This window comes from Haliotis rubra, unplaced genomic scaffold, assembly GCF_003918875.1.
Source record: "Haliotis rubra isolate DU_JTF1 unplaced genomic scaffold, ASM391887v1 Scf313, whole genome shotgun sequence".
Classification (NCBI taxonomy): Eukaryota; Metazoa; Mollusca; class Gastropoda; order Lepetellida; family Haliotidae; genus Haliotis; species Haliotis rubra.
In genome coordinates, this window is record NW_025766984.1 from 812006 (window position 1) to 832116 (window position 20111).

Sequence of the window (20111 nt, forward strand, 5' to 3'; positions counted from 1 at the left end):
CACGTGTTGCCCCCAAGAACATTTTGCCAAGAGTACCATTTGGCGGGGAATCCGTAATGGTTTGGGGAGGCTTCTCCTACGACTGTAGACTGGATTAGGTGACTATACAAGGTTCACTCACAGGCGCTCGTTACATTCAGGAGGTTCTGGATCCTGTAATTATTGATCATTTCGATGACCACAGACTTGCCACAAGACCCTTGTTCATGGACGACAATGCACGACCTCATCGTTCACATGCTGTCAACCAACATCTGGCAAGTAATGCTGTGACACGAATTCCCTGGCCATCAATGTCTCCTGATTTGAATCCCATCGAACATGTTTGGGACCTCATGGGGTGTCGGGTACAAAGAAGGAATCCTCCTCCACAAAACCTGGGGGAACTTGAGGCAGTTCTTCGCGAAGAGTGGCAGCGGATAAAGATTGAACAATTAAGGAACCTGGTTAGGGGTATGCCAAGAAGAGTGGCTGCAGTTATTCAGGCACGTGGTGGCAGCACACGTTACTGATGTTTTGTGATTCCTGGGACACTGATCCACTTTATTTAAGCTGCTTTTACCGGGTGGCACACCCCAAGACCTTGAACTGACGATACTTAAACACATATGTCTTTTGGATGCAATTCCATTTCAATTTCACTCTGTGTTTTCATGCACTTTTAGTGCTCATACCGTTACAAAACTTCTGTTCCAAATGACCAAATGATTGTTCTTTTAATTAAAATATGTTTTGCTTTTCTTCTTTTTCTCAGTTTCATACCATGCTTCCATGAAGTTCACCCCTCTGTGAAAAATCAGGGGGGTGCTTAACTTTTTTTGCTGTGTATATATATACGAGATATGTTCACTCATAGTTCACTTCAACCTGATAATGAATTGAGTCACGCTTCAGGTAACATGTGGGCACAGGCGTGGAAGAACATATATGATATGGTCATACCTTTCCGGAACAAGACAAGTGTGGACGTCACACCTCAGATGAAGGAGCAGGTATAAAAGAACAATTTCTAACATAACACATCCAATAATATTCAACTGAACGAATATGAAAATTCGCCAGGAATGTATCAACTAATTATGCCCGGTGACAAGTGAGGGTGTTATTTTGTAGGTAAAATGATTTGTAGACGTTGGCAATTTATAATCATCCTCATGAATATTTATGTTTAACTCTCCAGCTGACATCGACACCTTGTAACCTGTAAGATGATTGACAACAAAAACTGTAACATGTTAAATTACTGACTTCATTTGGTGTAACCTCTAAGAAGATTGACTTCAATGGTTGAGCTGTGTGAGATGATTGACCTTAATAGCTTGAAGGGAGGTATATGGTCAATCCTTCAGGATGATTTTGTGCCATGTACTATGGCTAACACAGTAGATGTACACTACAGGGCTACACGGTGGAGAAAATGTTCTGGACAGCCGAGGACTTCTTCAAGTCGCTGGGTCTCGAGGCCATGCCTATGGAGTTTTGGAGAGACTCGATGATCAGACGACCCCCGAACAGAGATGTCGTCTGCCACGCCTCTGCCTGGGACTTTTACAAAGCAAAAGACTTCAGGTTTTAACTGTGAACTCATTATCTTTTCTAATTCGTTATGTAACTCTTTTTCAACAACAACTATAATGCAGCCTATCAAAATCAAGTATTTCCTCCGAACTCTTCTGTGCTTTTTTTGTACCAGTAAATATGCACCTTCAATATATGGAATGCATATTTTAAGGGTAATTTAGACTTTTTCCGTCATTAGTTTCGTCAAAATGTAAAAGATTGTATGTATTGTTTATAACTGATAATATACATATTAACCCCACACTTTGCGTTGTATCCTCAGTATATTAGATCGAGTCTTCGTTTGCTGACCAGCTAAACTTCTTCTGGTGCTGGTTTCAGAATCAAGATGTGTACGGATATCAACATGGAAGACCTGATCACCATCCACCACGAGATGGGGCACATCCAATACTACCTCCAGTATAGGCATCAGCCACATGCGTTCAGGGACGGTGCCAACCCAGGCATGTTTCACATCTTTGTTTTAGTTAAAGTAGAGATCGTGTTATCCTCCATTGCCGAACTATTTCTTAGGAACATTGGGCATAAAATTCATCGTATTTATACACGTTCCCTCATTCATTTCCTTCATTTTGTATAATATAGATACCATCTGTAACGTGTAAATCCACTGCAGGTTTCCACGAAGCTATCGGTGACGTCATGGCGCTGTCTGCATCTACTCCCAACCATCTGAAAACAATCGGCCTGTTGGAGAAGGTAGAGGACGATCCAGGTAAGAGTCATCCACGCCATCACAGCAGTAGAAGGACATGTACTTTAGGTTTCACGGAAGCCATGTTCTTCAAATACGACCCGTGAAGACGCGTGAAGAATTGGTCTTCAGTAACCATGGCTTGTCGTAAGAGGCGACTAACAGGATCGGGTTGTCAGGCTCGTTGGCTTTGTTGAAGCAAGTTATCGTATCCCAATTGCGGAAATTGATGCTCATGCTGCTGATCAATGGAATGCCTGGTCCAGATTTGATTATTTACAGACCGCCGCCATATACCTGGAACATTGCCGAGTGCGGCGTTGAACACAAGCTAACCATCCAACCTTCAAATACATCTGTTCTTGTCTCAATAACAGAGCAATGTTCTAAGATAAAGACGGTAGCGTTCATGTCACATGATTTGCTACTGGGTATTGTGACAACCATTGAGCGAATACAATAGTAGTACTCAGGCATAATGATAAACCATCTACTTCTATGCCTATATCTTCAGAGAGTGACATCAACTTTCTCATGGGCATGGCTTTGGACAAGATCGCCTTCCTGCCGTTCGGCTACCTGATTGACCAATGGCGATGGAGTGTGTTCGGTGGGGAGTCGCCCATCGACAACTACAACACCAAATGGTGGGAGTTGAGGTACAAGATACAACTAGTTCAGTTGAATGAATAGAGGACTGACGCTTTGGTTTTGCGCTACTTTAAGCTCCGTCAGTATCACAGTGGAGAGCACCAGAAATAGGCTTCACTTATACCAGTATGTGGAGTCCATGTTGACTCTAAATGATCGAACGCTTAGGCCAGACTTCCTCAATATGAATCGATATGAGTGCTAGTGATATATTATATCTTATATATCAATTACATGTCGGGAATAATGTTTGCTTTCATTTAAAAAACTCAGCATGTCTTAGATACCTGCACATGTAACATAATACTTTGTCCAATGACTGTGTTTTCGTGTTTTTAACAATTGTATTCCGATATTCTACCCACATTATGTGACTGTATGTGCCTCGATATTTCTACACCTGCTTTCATAGGCCTCGAAAGTAACTACAAGTATGTGCGTGAATCGTTCACTTCATAATCTAGATTGTCTCTTTCTTTCAACGGTGAGAATCTATTCAGTGCTTGCCCTTAAGCCTGAAAAGCTGCAGGCCTGAGGATCCAGAACCATGAAAAGTTGTGGGCCCTGAACAGAATGTGTAGGCCCAATATTTTAATGTGGAAATAATACTCTAATTATTGAGGATGAAAAAGTTGTCGGCCATAAGGACCGGCAGAAAGCAAAAGCTGTGTTTCCGAGTGGTTTTCAGTCTGCTTCTGGCCTAAGGACCGAGGTTAATTTCGGATGCTGGATCTATTAAGATTGTGTTGTCAACTCCGTCTGTGATGTGTGTCTGTATTGTATGCCAGATGTCAGTACCAGGGCGTGTCAGCCCCCGTGGCCAGATCAGAGGCAGATTTTGATCCCGGTGCCAAGTTCCATGTTCCTGCCAACATGCCATACATCAGGTAGGTTGTTTACTTGTCAACAATCAAACATAAGTTCATTTCCTCTTGGGAAATGATGTGTGATCCTCAAGTTGATTTCAACATATACTAGTAATGTTTGGGATGTGTCACCTTGATAGGTGTATTGGCACACATGACGCTGATGACGCATATTATGCTTGGTGTTCCAGGTACTTCGTGAGTTACGTCATCCAGTTCCAGTTCCACAAGGCGCTGTGTACGGCCGCCGGACACACTGGGCCGCTACACAAATGTGACATCTACAAGTCCAAGGCCGCGGGAACACTCCTGGGGTTGGCTCTTACTTCAATAGTTTCTTATTTTCAGTTATTCTCAGGGAACCATAAATTTATACGAACCGAAACAATTTATACGAAGATTACAAGCGTTTCATTTGATGGTTTTATGAATCCGTAATATGAGCCAAGTATAAGTCAATGTGACCTTTTAATTTTAACAATGCCCAGTGCCACGTCTTTCAAAGAGGCATTACGTTGCTATGATTTTTTATATGCTAACGTACAGAATATAACAAGCCATAGCTTGTATATATTGCTTTAATCAACACCATTCAGATAGTGAGTTTATTAAAGCCTGAACGGAAATATCACATCCTTTTAGTCCACATAGGGATTCTAGAATTCGTTACATTTTCTTTGATAACACAGTATCAAAGATATTATACAAGTTTGATCTAGACCCTCACGTCCACCTTCCTACTGCCAGCAACATGCTGAAGCTCGGGGCATCCAAGCCGTGGCCTGAAGTGATGGAGATGATGACGGGAGGCAGGGACATGGATGTCGGGGCGTTGCTGGAGTACTTCCAACCGCTCTTTGATTGGCTGGAGAAGGAGAATGAAGGGGAGAAGCTAGGCTGGAGTGATGGTTGTCCATCAGAAGATGATAATGAAGCTGCTGAGTTTCTGCAGGAATACGATATAGAAGCTGAGAAGAATCTGGTCAAAATGAGCGTGGCGGACTGGGCGTACCAGACTAACCTGACAGAGGAAACCTCAAAGGCATCGGTGAGATGAAAACTATAGCTGTATTAATATATTCTGCACTGTAAGATATAGAGTCATTTTGACCGTATATTCAACAAATACGTTGTCGGTGGATCACTAGCAGTAATGGTTTTTAACGGATGATGTTCCAGCTTAATTGTATGCTGGGAGTTGAGATTGACGATTACCTCGTGACGTCAATGGATAGGAATAAAGTTGTGCTAATTCTATATTCGTGGCAAATCTGAGATTCAAAGTTAACCAATAGTTTTGAATCTTGGTCAACCCCGTTCAGCATCCCCTGCAATTAGTGATTTTGTTTAACCTCGAAGCAAGTCATTTAAGAGGTTTGGTAAATAAGTTTTGACCAGATGAATAGGTTACTAAAATTGAAGCAACGATCCCTGTCGTCAGCATACAATGACGCAAAGTAAATGAAAGCGACTTTTCAATTGCCTTAAGAAATCCCTGCAGAAGTCTGCTGTACGATTCCGACTTTGCTATAAGCATTTCTTTCACGTATTCTGTCAAATAGTGTTGAAACTAGGTTCTTGCCACATCGGTCACAAACGCTTGTTTCCCCACATGAGTACAACGTGTGTAGCCCATTTCTGGTGTCGATGCCAGATTGTAGTGGAATATTGCTAAACGCCGCATAAAATCATACTCACTCACTCAGTCACGGTTGTGAGATGATATTTAATCAGCTGATCCCATTTCGGATTGTCACAATGTAATACGCTCATCAAAGTGAATGCGTCTTTTCTGTTGTAGGTTCAAGGTCGCTTGGATCTGGCTGATTTCAAGAAGCGATACGCCGACAAAGCCAACAAGATAGACTGGGGGAACCTAGAGGAGGAATCCATGAAACGCCAGTTCCAGAAGATCACAGACATCGGTACCAGTGCAATGAAGGACAAGAATAAATTAAAAAAGGTAAATTGCTGGGAGAAGCTTGAATAGTTCTCGGCTTGTCCCTATTCTTTGTTTAAGGTCGCACTCAGTAATATTTCTGCTATGATGAAAGCCCCAGACAGTTCAGAAATTGCCATTCATGCTATTGGGATAATACGCGAATCAACTATTTCATCGTGCTTGTCCACCCGATTCATTCAGTATTGTCTTACAACAAGAGTGAGTGAGTTTAGGTTTACACCGCACTCAGCAATATTCCAGCTATATGGCGGCGGCCTGTAAATACTCCAGTCTAAACCAGACAATCTGGTGATCAACAGCATGAGCATCGATCTACGCAGTTGAGATACGATGACGTGTGTCAACCAAGTCAGCGAGCCTGACCACCCGATCCCGCTTACAAGAAAGGGTGATTGGGATTTGGTGACTTGCAATGTGTTGGGTTTTTTATGATCGTAATAAAAATTGCTAAAATTAATAAAACATGATGTGAACGATATGAATATAGCAAATTCGACATGCCATATTTCCCAAATCATCAAAGGTCTATAACAGAAAGTCATGCTTCTGTAACATTCCGACAATACCATTAGCATGAGTTCATGAATTTCCATGAAATAGTGACCATACCCGTCGGCATCCGTCACGAAACAACAGTGGTACAATTAACAATTTGGAGTTGCATCGGACATCTTTCTTGTCAGTGATGCGTCACGTTTGTCTTGTAAAACATTTTGGTGAAAGGTCATGAGGTGTTTGTGCATCACACTTTCGTGAACAGTCGTTTAGGGATTCTTTGTACGATGCAACCTAATTCTATGAAATTTACACAAAAAAGGCTGAAGTTGCTGGAATATTGACCAACATGAATGGAGAGTTGACTTTTTGAACGTTGAAGTCATACCTCTGGTCACATAGTCTTGTGGAGAGTTTTGTCACTCTGAATCATTATGCATAGATCGAAATATGAAACAGATGATAACGTATTCTCACTCACCTGAATTCGCCGAGGCTGTTGTTTCAGATGGAGGAGCTACAGTCGCAGATGGAGGACATCTACGGGGCGGGAAAGGTGTGTCTCAATAAGACGGACTGCAGGCCACTCACACCAGGTAAGTTGTTGTCACAGACAGCCATCATTATGTTTACGTATCGAAACATGTCTATTTTTAAACTGTTGATTCTCACATTTACCCAAGACTATTTCTTTGAACATGACTCTGTCCTATCAGTATTCAGAAGTATGCATTCAAGTGTACTGTTCCATACACAACATACACTACCGGAACTGCCGATTCATACACTATATGTATGCACGGGAACATGCCCAGTCGCTTATGGTGCCGCAAATCGGTGGACAGAGTTGCCTCCCTTGGGCACGCTTGAAATTATGATCGTGAGTTTGAATCACGGTTCGGCCCGATTAGGTTTCCAGGTTTGTCAGCCCTTATAATATTTCGTTGATTTCACCAAAGTGGTCAAAACCTGCATTACTGTGGACTTCCCTACATTAATCTGACACGCCGTGTTATAACTCAAATACTGTTCAGAGTGGCAAAATCCCAAATCACTCACATATTCTACATACACGAGTAGATTCCTACCTTGGGCGTTTGCTGTAAGTGAAATCTACTCATGCTTTTGACCCAAATGTCTGAAGTTTAATAATTATGTGCCATAAAAGTTTACAATTCAATTCGGGCACAGAACCATGTTCAAGGGCATTATCTTCTGAACCAGTTATGTCTATATTACAAGATAAAGCTGGGTGTGGTTTCTTTTGTTCTCCAGTGTGGAAAGCACAGCATCAGATATCTGCATAGAGGACCAATTATCACATACCAACAATTCTGTGGCCTTTGCACTTGCTCGTGAAAACTGATTAAATAATTTTCTAGAACTGTAAGTGAGACTGCTCTATTTTGTATCCATGGAAGATAGTGTTTCCTCATTATAGAAATGATTTTCCGTAAAATTATGTTCAAGATTTGATTGTCCAATCATTAACATCATTATATTCTACAGCCTTAGAACAGGTTATGGCCTCATCACGTGACTATGACCTACTTCTGAAGGTATGGAAGGGTTGGAGGGACAACACAGGAAAGAAGATGAAAGACCTGTATCGCCAGTTTGCTGATCTGAGCAACGAGGGTGTGCGGGAACTCAGTGAGTGACCTATGCTGTCTATACCTTTAGATGATGGTCGTGGTGCCTGGTACACTGTCTGCCTTGTTACTCTTGTGCCCACTTGTTTACCTCCTGAGCCCTGTTGACTAATTCCAATACTAATGTATCTGTATTTTGTCTCATGTGCCCAAACAGTACCATGTACCTTATACCCATCTACACAGAGTTTTGATTGTTTTATGTTCCGTGTATATTCTTGTCTGCCCTTCGAATTTGGACTAAAGTTGGCCGAGATACATAGGTAACCTTAAATGAACTTTGAGTACACACACACTTTAAAATGAAATCTTGTATGTCAATAACATATATTTTAAACTCTAATTTGCTATCATCATCGGTTCATTAATATATTCCATTATCCGACAAAGTGCCAGGAGAAGAAAGTAATATTTGCAGTTTCCAAATCCTTCATCAAGGCGTTAGAGCCGATCTATGCATTCACACCTGCAATGTTTCCATGGCAGACTACAAAGACACGGGCGACTACTGGAGGTCGGCATACGAGAGCAGCACCTTCCAACAAGACATCCAGGAACTGCTGACAGAGTTACGCCCCTTGTATGAACAGCTTCACACCTATATAAGGAAGAAACTGGCTGATTTCTATGGACCTGACAGGTTTCCAGCCAGCGGACACATCCCTGCTCACATATTAGGTGAGTGATGGAAGGACGCTGATATCGACAGGATAACATTTAACAAGCTTATTAATGTCAATTCTGCAAAACCCTATTAATGCGTTTGTGTCAATACTTTCTTTATAAAAACCCACCTTCTTAATAACTTCCTTTATAACATCCTGTCGATGTAACAACGTACCTTTCTACAGCGTTCGAAATTAATGTTGGTCCTTAGGCCCGAAGCCGACTGAAAACCACTCGGACCCACGGCTTTTGTTCTCTGCAGGTCCTTATGGTCTTGTTTGGTGGGAATTACTTTTATTGTAGCTAAAATATAGGGGCCTACATATTCTGATCAGGACCCACAACCTTTCATGGTTCTGGGTCCTTAGGGCCTGCAGCTTTTCAGGGTTAAGGGCAAACACTGCCTTTCTAACATCCACCTCTGTAACATCCTATCCTCCCAACATCCACCTTGCAGATGTAACATTCATCTCTGTAATGTTTTACCAATGTAACATCAATCTCTGTAACATTGTAAGATACAATGCAGTTTACGTTCATGACACTCTGCCCCCCCGACATTCACCTCTGTAACATCTGGCCGAATCTGCGGTGAACAGGAATGATAACATATATTATTGACAACTATGCTTATATGTTTAGTGTTTGTCATGAGGGAGGGGCGGTGGGGTAGCCTGTGGTTAAAGCGTTGGCTCGTCACGACCGAATCATTGTCATTTCTGGTGTCCCCTGGTTCGAATCCGGCATACATGGGTACAGGTGTTTGAAAAACTCAGTTCATGGCCTGCCCCACAACAGCATCAAATGTGATTTTGAGAATGTTAGTAATATCTGTGTTCATTTGTATGAAATGCGGCGTAATGCCGGATTGAAGGCTGAGCTAGAATGTGAGCTCAGTGATACATTTGTTTCACCTGCACGGACATTTAACTCCAGTTGCTTGCGCAGATGTTTAGCCATTTGACTGACTGGTTGTCCTCTATTCATCAACTGTTGTACATTAAGTCTACAGTCTGAAGTTATCCTATACAACGACAACGTTTCCCATGCTGAAGGATTCGCACTCTTAATGGGACATGAAACGATTATCGGTTATTTCAGTGTCCCAGACACTGTGAGACACCAAGGTCCGCGGTACGTACAACTAGTGAAACGTGCTCTGCAGTATATCATGAACACATCCCTACCTATGTACATGTAGATTAAGAAACCATATTTACATTGTTCTAACAGGTAACATGTGGGGACAGACTATGGAGAACATATTTGACATTGTCCAGCCCTACAAGAACAGGACAAGTGTGGACATCACGCCGCAGATGAAGACACAGGTAAATCGTCACTAGAAGGAACACAGGCTGGAGTTAGTGTATATTTGAGCATTCGGAGAACACTTAAAAGGTGGAATGTGGAAACGGCCCAAAATACAAATAAGGCTATAAATTGTCAACAACAAAAGGTAGAGTACGAGGGACTATTTACAGTACTTACGCTACCACTGATTGTGATTATGAGGATGCTGGTGATGGTGTTGGTGGTGAATATGGTAGTGGTGCATTATGTACGTGTGAGGTAAGGCGTCAGGAGGTATTTCGCTGCCGTTTAACACGTTGAGACAGATAACGAATTGTTTAAACCCCTTATTGAGTAACGATGTTTTCGGATGGGAAACGTTAACCGCCCGGACCTCTGAAATATTAGACTGCTGAAAATTATAAAAATACACCACCACTATAGTTTATCTCCCCCCACCTCCTGCTTCCAGAATTACACGGTAGAACGAATGTTCCGAACAGCAGAAGGCTTCTTTGTGTCCCTGGGTCTAAACAAGATGGTAGACTCGTTCTGGACGGACTCCATGACTAAGAAGCCTGCAGGGCGCGAAGTTGTCTGCCACCCCTCAGCCTGGGACTTCTACAACGCAAAGGACTTCAGGTGTGTAGCGCTGTGTTGGTATCTGCCATGAGAACAACACTGACATGTTCAGCAACGTGTAAATCCCATGGCTAGCCGGGTAAGGTGGATGGAGCTATAGCGATGTGGCTATTCTAGAGATAATGGCTCACAGTAGTCAAGTCATGACATACTATATACACATCGCACATGGTCTTTTTATTTTATTCACATGTGTTTTATTTATGATTTTTTTTCCAATCATTGATGAAATATTTTGTCCTACGTTTTCGTTAATCAAAATCCAGACTTGACCTCCGTGTACACTAAATCATCTGTTAAGACGGATATGTCTCCCTCAGACCCGGAACTGGGTGCGGGTTTTCTTCATTGAAAATCATACATTTGCTGCATTTGTGGCAAATTGAAAACAGAGAAACGAGGAGCAAATGCTGGAAGAATATTGATTACATCTGATTTAGAAAAGCAAATACAAATGTATGAATTATCATGTCAACACATTGACCCTACAATCTTTTACAGTTTGTTGAAAGGCTTATGTTTAATATATAATCAATTGTTAGCATATATCTTTGCTTCGTGTGATGTAATGTTGTCTGTATCGCCACACCAGAATCAAGATGTGTACAGACATCAACATGGTCGACCTGATCACCATCCACCACGAGATGGGGCACATTGAGTACTTCATGCAGTACATGCACCAGCCTCAGCCATTCAGGGATGGGGCGAACCCAGGTACACGTCACATACATTTGTCATTAGGCTTTTTGTTCAGACATTCATTATCAAATTTTCTGAAAGTAAGGCATTGTTGAGTTATCATTATAATATTTCTGTCACGGAATATTTTCGCGGTAAAACATCGCACATGTTACAGAAGGACTTTAATAACTTATGGTATTACTGATGCAGTTATCTGTCTGTCTTTATGTTTGCACTATATGACAAATACTGCCGATGTGACTAGAAAGTGTAGCTCACTCACTCACTCAAATACACAAATAGTGTATAACAATACAATAACAACTTATAAACTCTAACGATTTCATTTCTGATACATTTTGATAGCTTTTTCCAATCCTGTCCAGGTTGCTCTATAATACCATGAAGAAGTTTTATTCTCCATCGTTGTTTGCATGTGATAAGTATCATTATCATAAGTTATGCAAAACATTAATCAGCAACTGAAATTGTCAATTTCGGTTCGAAAGCACAACCATAGACCCACACCACTATACTGTTTTCCGTAATATATAACTCCTTGTTGCGTGTTAGGATTTCACGAGGCCATAGGTGACACCATGGCGCTGTCGGCGGCAACACCCGCCCACCTTAAGAAGATCGGCCTTCTTGACCAAGTGGAAGACAATGCACGTAAGTGAGCCAATTGGAGCGCTTGCAGAAGATTACTGGCTTCAGATATTGGTCCAAATGGAGTGTTTTGTATTGTGACCTAGTCAAAACAGCTTAGTCATTGATGCAGGGGAGCTATTTTAAGTTTGTTGCAGGTATTGTCCATTCGGGGGTTATATTGCCTTGGATTTAATGCTCTAAGTGTGGACGTTTATCATATCAACATAATAGGTTATAAAACATCAGTAGGAGATATGTATTGTAAATCTTACTCAAAGTGTTTGAGCTTGTAATTCAATGTTTAAGTCGATGAGGTAGAGTTTCCCACACGAGTCCCAGTACAGTGTGTTATGTAGGGCTGATCCCTCTCCTAGAACACTTAACTGTTCTTATCGATGAAACCTTATTGAACCCGGAGAATGATATCTTGCTACGAACAATACAATAAAGATCTCATTTGTTTCCATGATGACTCAAATATTGCTAGAGAGGGCGTAAAACCTACTCACTACCTTCAAGGACATTAATGTGTCATGGCAGTACGTATTTTTTGTCAACAGTTGATGACATTAACTTCTTGATGAAGACTGCCCTTGAGAAGATCGCCTTCCTGCCGTTCGGCTACCTGATTGACCAATGGCGGTGGAGTGTGTTTAGCGGGGAGACGCCACCTTCAGAATACAACAAGAAGTGGTGGGACTTAAGGTGACGTGAACAAAGCATATCGGCTGTCAGACCAGTATGGAAGTTAGCTTGTACCTAGACATTCAACATTTAGCCGACGAGGAGAATCAGAGGGAACGGTCACAGTCTTTGGGAAGCAGGCCGAAGAGTGTGCCAATCCCATGTGTTACGTGTCGATGTCAAACTTTTATTTAACCGTAAATCTTTCCCTTAAAGTGAGTGATTAAAAGTTAGAGCCACATGTCCCCTTCAGTATGAAACCAACAAGCTACAAAGAAATGTTGTACAATTAACAACTGTATCCTAAATTCTAACTAAGTTTATGTATCACAGGAAATGTTTTCAAACAAGTGCTGGTGACAGCCTAGTCTCTCGTACAGACCCTGAAGCAAATATATCCAAGAAACCCCACGCAAGTCTAGAAAATGTGGCAAGACGAAAATGAAGAAAGTCTCAGGGCTCCTTTTCATTATATTATATATTTTTTTACTATGAACTTTTTTCAGTAAAATATGTTCATTTCAGAGACTAGTTGTTAGTCTAGTGACAGCCCAACACAAATATAAACTGAGTGAGTGAGTTTATTTTTACGCCGCTCTCAGCAATATTCCAGCTATATGGCGGCGGTCTGTAAATAATCGAGTCTGGACCAGACAATCCAGTGATCAACAGCATGAGCATCGATGTGTGCAATTGGGAACCGATGACATGTGGCAACCAAATCAGCGAGCCTGACCACCCAAACTTGTTAGTCGCCTCTTACGACAAGCATGGGTTACTTAAGATCAATATTCTAACCCGGACCTTCACGAGTAACAAATATAAACTCTAATTCGCTGGATCTGTCTAATTCCCACTTAAAATATACTCATGCCAATTTTTTTAATTGGAGAGGGTGTGGGGTTGGGGTGGGAAGGGGGGTGACAACCATTATTGGCATGAGTATATATATAACTGGCATACAACTGCCCATCACTGAATCCCAAAAGAAACAATGTAACACAAATACATCACTGCCCCACACTGTATCATTAGTGACCTAGCTATAGCCATTTGTCAAGTCCATTATGCGATATACAAATATCAGAAGTGGCAATATATTTATTAACTTGGATTACTCCACAATGTGAAAATTATCACCAAAACCGTTTCATTATAGGATTCTATTGTTTTGTTTGCAGGTGTAAATATCAGGGGTTGTCTCCCCAGTTTTGCCATCGGATGACGATTTTGACCCCGGTGCTAAATACCACATTCCCGACAACACCCCCTATATCAGGTAGGAACACTGGCGATTGCATCGTAAACATACCCGGTATTGTTATAGGTTTAGTAGGCATGGAATAAATATTTATATCAGATGTGCTATCGTGAAGCTATAAAACTACAACAGTGGGGACTACTTGGGGTAATGATGTTGGATGCATGCTCTCTCTCTCTCTCTCTCTTTCGCTCTCTTTCTCTCTCTCTCTCGTGAGTGTGAGATCTCAGTGTGAGTGACAGAGAGAGTGAGTGAGAGAGAGATAATCTAAAGTTACGTTGTAAAAGTGATAAAAGAAATGTGTGTATATCAGTGTGTGGCATGAATGTGTGTGTGTGTGTGTGTGAGGTGAGGTGAAATTGGGTTTAACGTCGTGCTTGAGAATATTTCGCTCATATGACGACGTGCATGCGTGTGTATGTGTATGTGTGGCTGCTTGTACTAGTCCAGACTTAAGCTGGTTTTATAGTGCTAGCTCACTGAGATACCATGCCGCAGTGAAGCATGAATACCCCACTCAGACACAGTATACTGACTCCGAGCCGACCAGTCCTTGTTGTACCCATTAATGCCCAGCGCCAGGCAGGGACCAACAAGTACTATATTTTAACGTCTTTTGGTATGACGCGGTCGGGGATCGAACCCGCGACCTTCCGCTCTCCGGGCGGACGCTCTAACCACTACACCACGGAGGCGGTCGTGTGTGCGTGTGTGTGTATTTACTAAGAACGATTATATAAGGCAACACAAAAGACTGATGACATAAAAGTGTACAACAGTAATAATCTTTGATTTTGTCACAATCGAAATTATAACACCAAATTAGTGTGTATGTAGTTTGGCGCTGGATTCCAGAAGCCATATTTAATGGCGCTTGTAAACATTCGAGTCTGAATCAAACAACGTAGGGATTGATATTATGAGCAATGTGGCGTAGCTTAGTGGTTGAAGCGTTCTCTCGTCAAGCTGAAGGCCCGGGTTCGATTCCCCACATGGGTACATTGTGTGAAGCCCATTTCTGGTGTCCCCCGCCGTGATATTGCTGGAATATTGCTAAAAGCGGCGTAAAATCCACTCACTCACTCAAGTGCAACGATGTTACTTCACATCCATATCGACCATCTCTATGTTCCTGTTATCCTGAACCACCACTGTCCTGTGAAGCATGAGTGTCTAAACCTAAACAATGTATTGCAGATACTTCGTGAGTTTCGTCATCCAGTTCCAGTTCCACAAGGCGCTGTGCACGGCCGCCGGACACACTGGGCCGCTACATAGATGTGACATCTACCAGTCTAAAGACGCAGGCACCCTGCTTGGGTAGGTCAAGGCTGGCAGGTGGAGAGGCCCTGTTGAGATACGATACATATATAACCAGCAATAAATGCATCAACTATGATATAAACTTAAACATCTGCGCAGATGCGCTTGAAGACGATGGCTGGCCTTCTGACTACGGGGATAGTAATGCATATAGGTACATGGACAAATGTATCGCAACACCCAAAATTTTTCATAGTAGTTTCATATTACCATCTGCTATAGCAAAGGGACTTCAGTATCACTTACTGTCTGGATTTTTAATGACAAATCTGAACGATAAATTGTAGTTTATTCAAAACAGTAAACATGGCCAAAAACTGATCGATTTTGTAGTGTGGTCGTATGACGTTAACAAGTGCGGTCCATCTCCGGATTCTTTCATACATCAAGAAATCACCTAAGTATCAATAACTGAGCACAATGTCAGTCTCCATGTAACCTAGGTCAGCACCAATAGCATCCCAGTCCCACCTTCTCATTGACTGTAGACGCCATTAGACGTTGAGTATAACGTTCCCTTCTTGGCGAAGAGCTTGTTCCATACATTAAGATTTCGTACTGTAGGATCTCTCTTATCTGGCATATTCGGTGACCCATAATAAACTAAACATGCTGTATGGGATTGTGATCTCCCCCACACTCTCAATGAAATTCCAGTGTGAAAGACTTTGTTTTCAAACATAATTAATCTTCAAAATATTGGCAACTATTGAAAACGTTATGTAAATTGGCTGTCATATGAATATCTTAACTGGATATATTTGTCCCATCCTTGGGTTGATAACAGCATATCAACACGGTAAATACATAGCTGGAATAATGCTTGCATCAACCTCCTTGTCGTATCCAAACCAATACGACAGTAGGCTAACTGCATTTGACACGGAAACGTTCAGTGTCCTTGCACAGTTAACGTTGAAATGTCAAAATTGAAACTTCACAATAGGATACGTTTTAAGATATACTCATGGAAACGAGTAAGGGAACACATTAAAGTACAAGTGTTCCTTTATTCTTTTCCACGTTTCTTAACAAGGTATGTATTGCACTGTGAGCGAAATTCTGGAAATAAAGGAACACTTGTACTTTAATATGTTCCCTTTATTAATTTCCATGAGTATATATAGACGTTCTAACGATCTCCTGCAATGCAAATGCGCTGGGTATATGTTTTTAGATATTGCAGTTTGAATAGGCCTACGCCAAAATGAAATGGAACGGAAAAGCAATACAATTAAAGGCACTTATTCTATACAGTTTAAAAAGACAAACGGCTACCATATATTGTCTGTTAAATTATTATATGAATATGGCTCTTGGTTTACAGAGATGTGTTGAAGATGGGTTCGTCCAAGCCGTGGCCGGACGCCATGGAGGCTATCACGGGGCAGAGGAAGATGGATGCCGGCCCACTTAAAGAGTATTTCAAACCACTCGCTGATTGGCTACAGCAGGAGAACGCCAAGGAACGACCCGGATGGAGTGAATCGTGTCCTGAACCCGAGGATTATAATAACAACGGACACAGTCCCCATAACGGTCCAGTTCAGTGTCCTACTGCAGAACCTCCCAACAACCGTGGAACACTACACACGATTAGTTTTACTTCGGGAATAATTACTGTATTGAGCTTGTTGTTTAATTCATTTCAGGTTTAAGTGCTACTATGTTTAAAAGGAGATTTTACTTGAATAAAACATTTTCCATATATTCGTAATGCGTTACCGTATTTATTAGTGTTCGTTTTGGCATTATTTCGGTTCCAATACATTTTCAAAGGGTATTAAGTGCATTGGGGTCTGACGCGTTGTTCGTTCTGTCAACGCGTATATGTTGAATTATACCTTGACCAACATGAGGGAATATGTTGATTTCAAACTTCTATACTTGGCTATTCAATACATGATAAACACACACACAAGCAGCTGTATGGCGGCGGTCTGTAAATAATAACTATTGATGAGTACGGTGTTAAAGAACAAATATATGTGCATCCGTGCATAAAATAAGCACCACCCTGTATTTTTACCAATCAATTTTGTCTGAAATGAAATTCGAAACTCTTTCCAAAAAATAACCTTTATAATTTGATAGAGCAAGTATTTAACATTTCAAAAACGAAAACATCATTGAAATTACCATGTACTTTACTTTAATTAGGATAATTGCCTATATTTAAAACAGGTGTTTTTCTGTCCTAAAACAAGTTGCCTTATTTTGAAAAGTGAAAGTAATAATTGATTGTTATGTGGCCTATAAATTAGTTGTTTATTGTGAATGGATGAAAGTTTGTAAACTAAGATTTAGGAAAAGTTACAGTCAAACTAAAAAAGTAAAATTTTAATATGGAGTAAAAATTGCTTTTCAAACAAAACAAACAGGTTTTAGCTGTACAGTGTAATTATCAGTACCCGGCAAGGAGAAGTGTTTATTCGATACAATAAATTCAAAATCTTATTAATGTGGCCTTTTTTCAGTTTTTGTCAATTAGCAATCTGAATTGTTGGAAAGAGGTCTGAATCTTTGACATTCTGGTTCTTCCTGATTATTAATAATTGAAGCATACTTGATGTGTAAAATCTTGGTATATAACAGATTTGTTATTTTTAGTCAAAACTTAATTTAATTGTGTAGTTTGAGCAGGAGAGGAATAGTTATTTTGGATAAAAATTCAGTACCATCACATTTTCATCAACATATTCTTTTAATAAAGAGTAGAAAAAGTTATGGTATTTGTAAAACTGTCAATGGATAAAGCTTCTTTAACTATAGGTTTATCACATCTTATTTTCAAAATAGGGTGGTGCTTAATTAATGCATGGGTATATATATAACTTTTCTGTAGCATCACATCTTATTTGTCTGTAGCAATAGGGTGGAATCTGTGCTTAATTAATGGATTGTACACGGGTGTATATATGAATCTTAGCTGGACACAGGTGATCTCTTTTAGCTTTGTGTCTGTAGCATCTCTACGGGTTTAAACGAATCTGTGACAGTGTTCCCGGGAATCGTCAGTGTGACAAGCCACCAGTCTAACCACTCTGCAACCTGACCGCGTAATATTGACTGACGTACAGGATTTTATGGGCGCTGATATTGTTACAGAGAAATTCTGATCTATGCAGATTGATTGATTGATTATTGTTTAACGCCGCACCCAGCAATGTTCCAGCTGTATGGCGGCGGTCTGTAAATAATCGAGTCTGGACCAGATCAATAGCAACAGCATCAATCTACGCAATTGGGATTCGATGCATGTGTCAATCAAGTCAGCGAGCCTGACCACCCGATCCCGTTAGTCGCCTCTTCCGACAAGCATGGGTTATTGAAGACCAATTCTAATCCGGATCTTCACGGGTCTACGTAGTATGAACGTATCTGACAAAAGGCTGTAATACATTCACTATACCATTGATGAGTATTGTAGACAGTGCGTTGTTTGTGTCTTCAGCAACACATGCATCTTGTAAGAGACGACTAACGGGATCGAGTGGTCAGGCCTACTGACGTGGTTGATGTATGTGATCATATCCCAATAGGGGCGATCGATGCTCAATGATGTAAAGTACTGAACTGTCTGTTCCATGCACAATGTTATCAATACAGCCATCATATGGCTAGAATATTGAATCTTGCATTAAACATCAAACAAATCAAACCCTACTCGACGCGATGTTTCCATACATTGTGAACAGACAACATTCAAGTAATTATCACACGTGTAGTTAATTAACTGTTGTATTATGTTCCATGTGAATGATGTTTCAGTCTACCGTGTGTTCCGTAATGCCGTACCAGCATATCAGTTTGTTTTACATATCTTGGACTACATCGTACACATCTACTAATGTCAGCTGTCAGGCTGTGTCTGTTCGGAGTCATTGAGTGGGTGATGATGGTTTTACGTCCGCTTCATCAGTATTTTAGAAATATCGCGACAGGGGACACCAAAAATGGGCTTCACACATTGTGGGAATCGAACCTGGGTTTTCGGCGTGACAAGCGAACGCTTTAACCCACTGGGCTACCCCGCCGCCCCTTGAAGGCCGAAAGCTCCTGGCCATTGTCAAAATAGCGCTTCCCAAATACAATGATACGCAGATACCCAACCTTCAACAGATGACCTACACCATAAAATCGTCTTTTTTCTACTGTATATTCATGTTCATTTAAATCAATATCATCTACTGGATTTATGCCAGTATAAATTCATGCTGTCATAAGACACGAGTGCAGGTACTATTGAAAGATTTATGAGAGTATTGTTACAACGAGGATATGACAGCAGGTAGACCTAGGCGCCAGTCCATTTCAGGGAGTCACCTCTCACCATGCGGTTGTGGGTGCTTGTTGTGGTCTGTTTCTCCGCCCTGGCGCGGGGGCAGAATATCACCGATGTTATACAGGCACAAGCTTTTCTGGATGATTACAACGTCAAAGTGTCAGTATCTATAAATGCAAGGGTCAAAGCCTCATGGGCGTACAACACTAACTTGACCGACGAAAACGCGGACAAAATGGTAAGAATTATATATAACGTCATGACGATATTTTTTTACAGGCGAGAACGATTAAAGGCATTTAGAAGTTGAAAAAACTATTAGCGTTAGAAATATAGATTGTGCATTGTTTAAGTCTCCATATTTAATTCAGCATATTGAAAAAACACACGTCCAGGAGCAGTTTTCTTTGATCTTACTCATATGGTAATTTATACAAGAATGCTTTATATGCATCTAAATAGCTTTATTTGTATTTTAGCGTTTCCTATAAATATATCGTATTACAGATAGTACACAAAAATCTCAATATCAGAACGTTATGCATTCATGTAAGTGCGCGTCATGTACAACAGGACATAGTGATGAAATGCCCGTGGTGTTACGAATGTAGGGATTGTGAACATGTCCGTGTAGGGAGAGGAGGTTTCATCACTGGGAATCCACCGCCTGGCCAGACTCTGTATATGGAGGACAGTAATTTATGCGCGTGTCAAAAT

General features: G+C 41.0%; 1 protein-coding gene across 1 annotated transcript in view; it reads left to right on the forward strand.

Moving 5' to 3' along the window:
- Window positions 1–20111, forward strand: part of LOC124283353 — a 72650-nt gene that overhangs the window by 41783 nt on the left and 10756 nt on the right. Inside the window, 23 exon segments of the mRNA XM_046719393.1 lie at window positions 895–992; window positions 1400–1569; window positions 1903–2027; window positions 2201–2299; window positions 2793–2937; window positions 3718–3816; window positions 3987–4109; window positions 4543–4843; window positions 5597–5758; window positions 6762–6849; window positions 7763–7906; window positions 8392–8583; window positions 9805–9902; window positions 10337–10506; window positions 11099–11223; window positions 11764–11862; window positions 12402–12546; window positions 13707–13723; window positions 13726–13804; window positions 14984–15106; window positions 16437–16765; window positions 18881–18917; window positions 19428–19632. Coding sequence (XP_046575349.1) covers window positions 895–992; window positions 1400–1569; window positions 1903–2027; window positions 2201–2299; window positions 2793–2937; window positions 3718–3816; window positions 3987–4109; window positions 4543–4843; window positions 5597–5758; window positions 6762–6849; window positions 7763–7906; window positions 8392–8583; window positions 9805–9902; window positions 10337–10506; window positions 11099–11223; window positions 11764–11862; window positions 12402–12546; window positions 13707–13723; window positions 13726–13804; window positions 14984–15106; window positions 16437–16765; window positions 18881–18917; window positions 19428–19632 — 3173 coding nt within the window.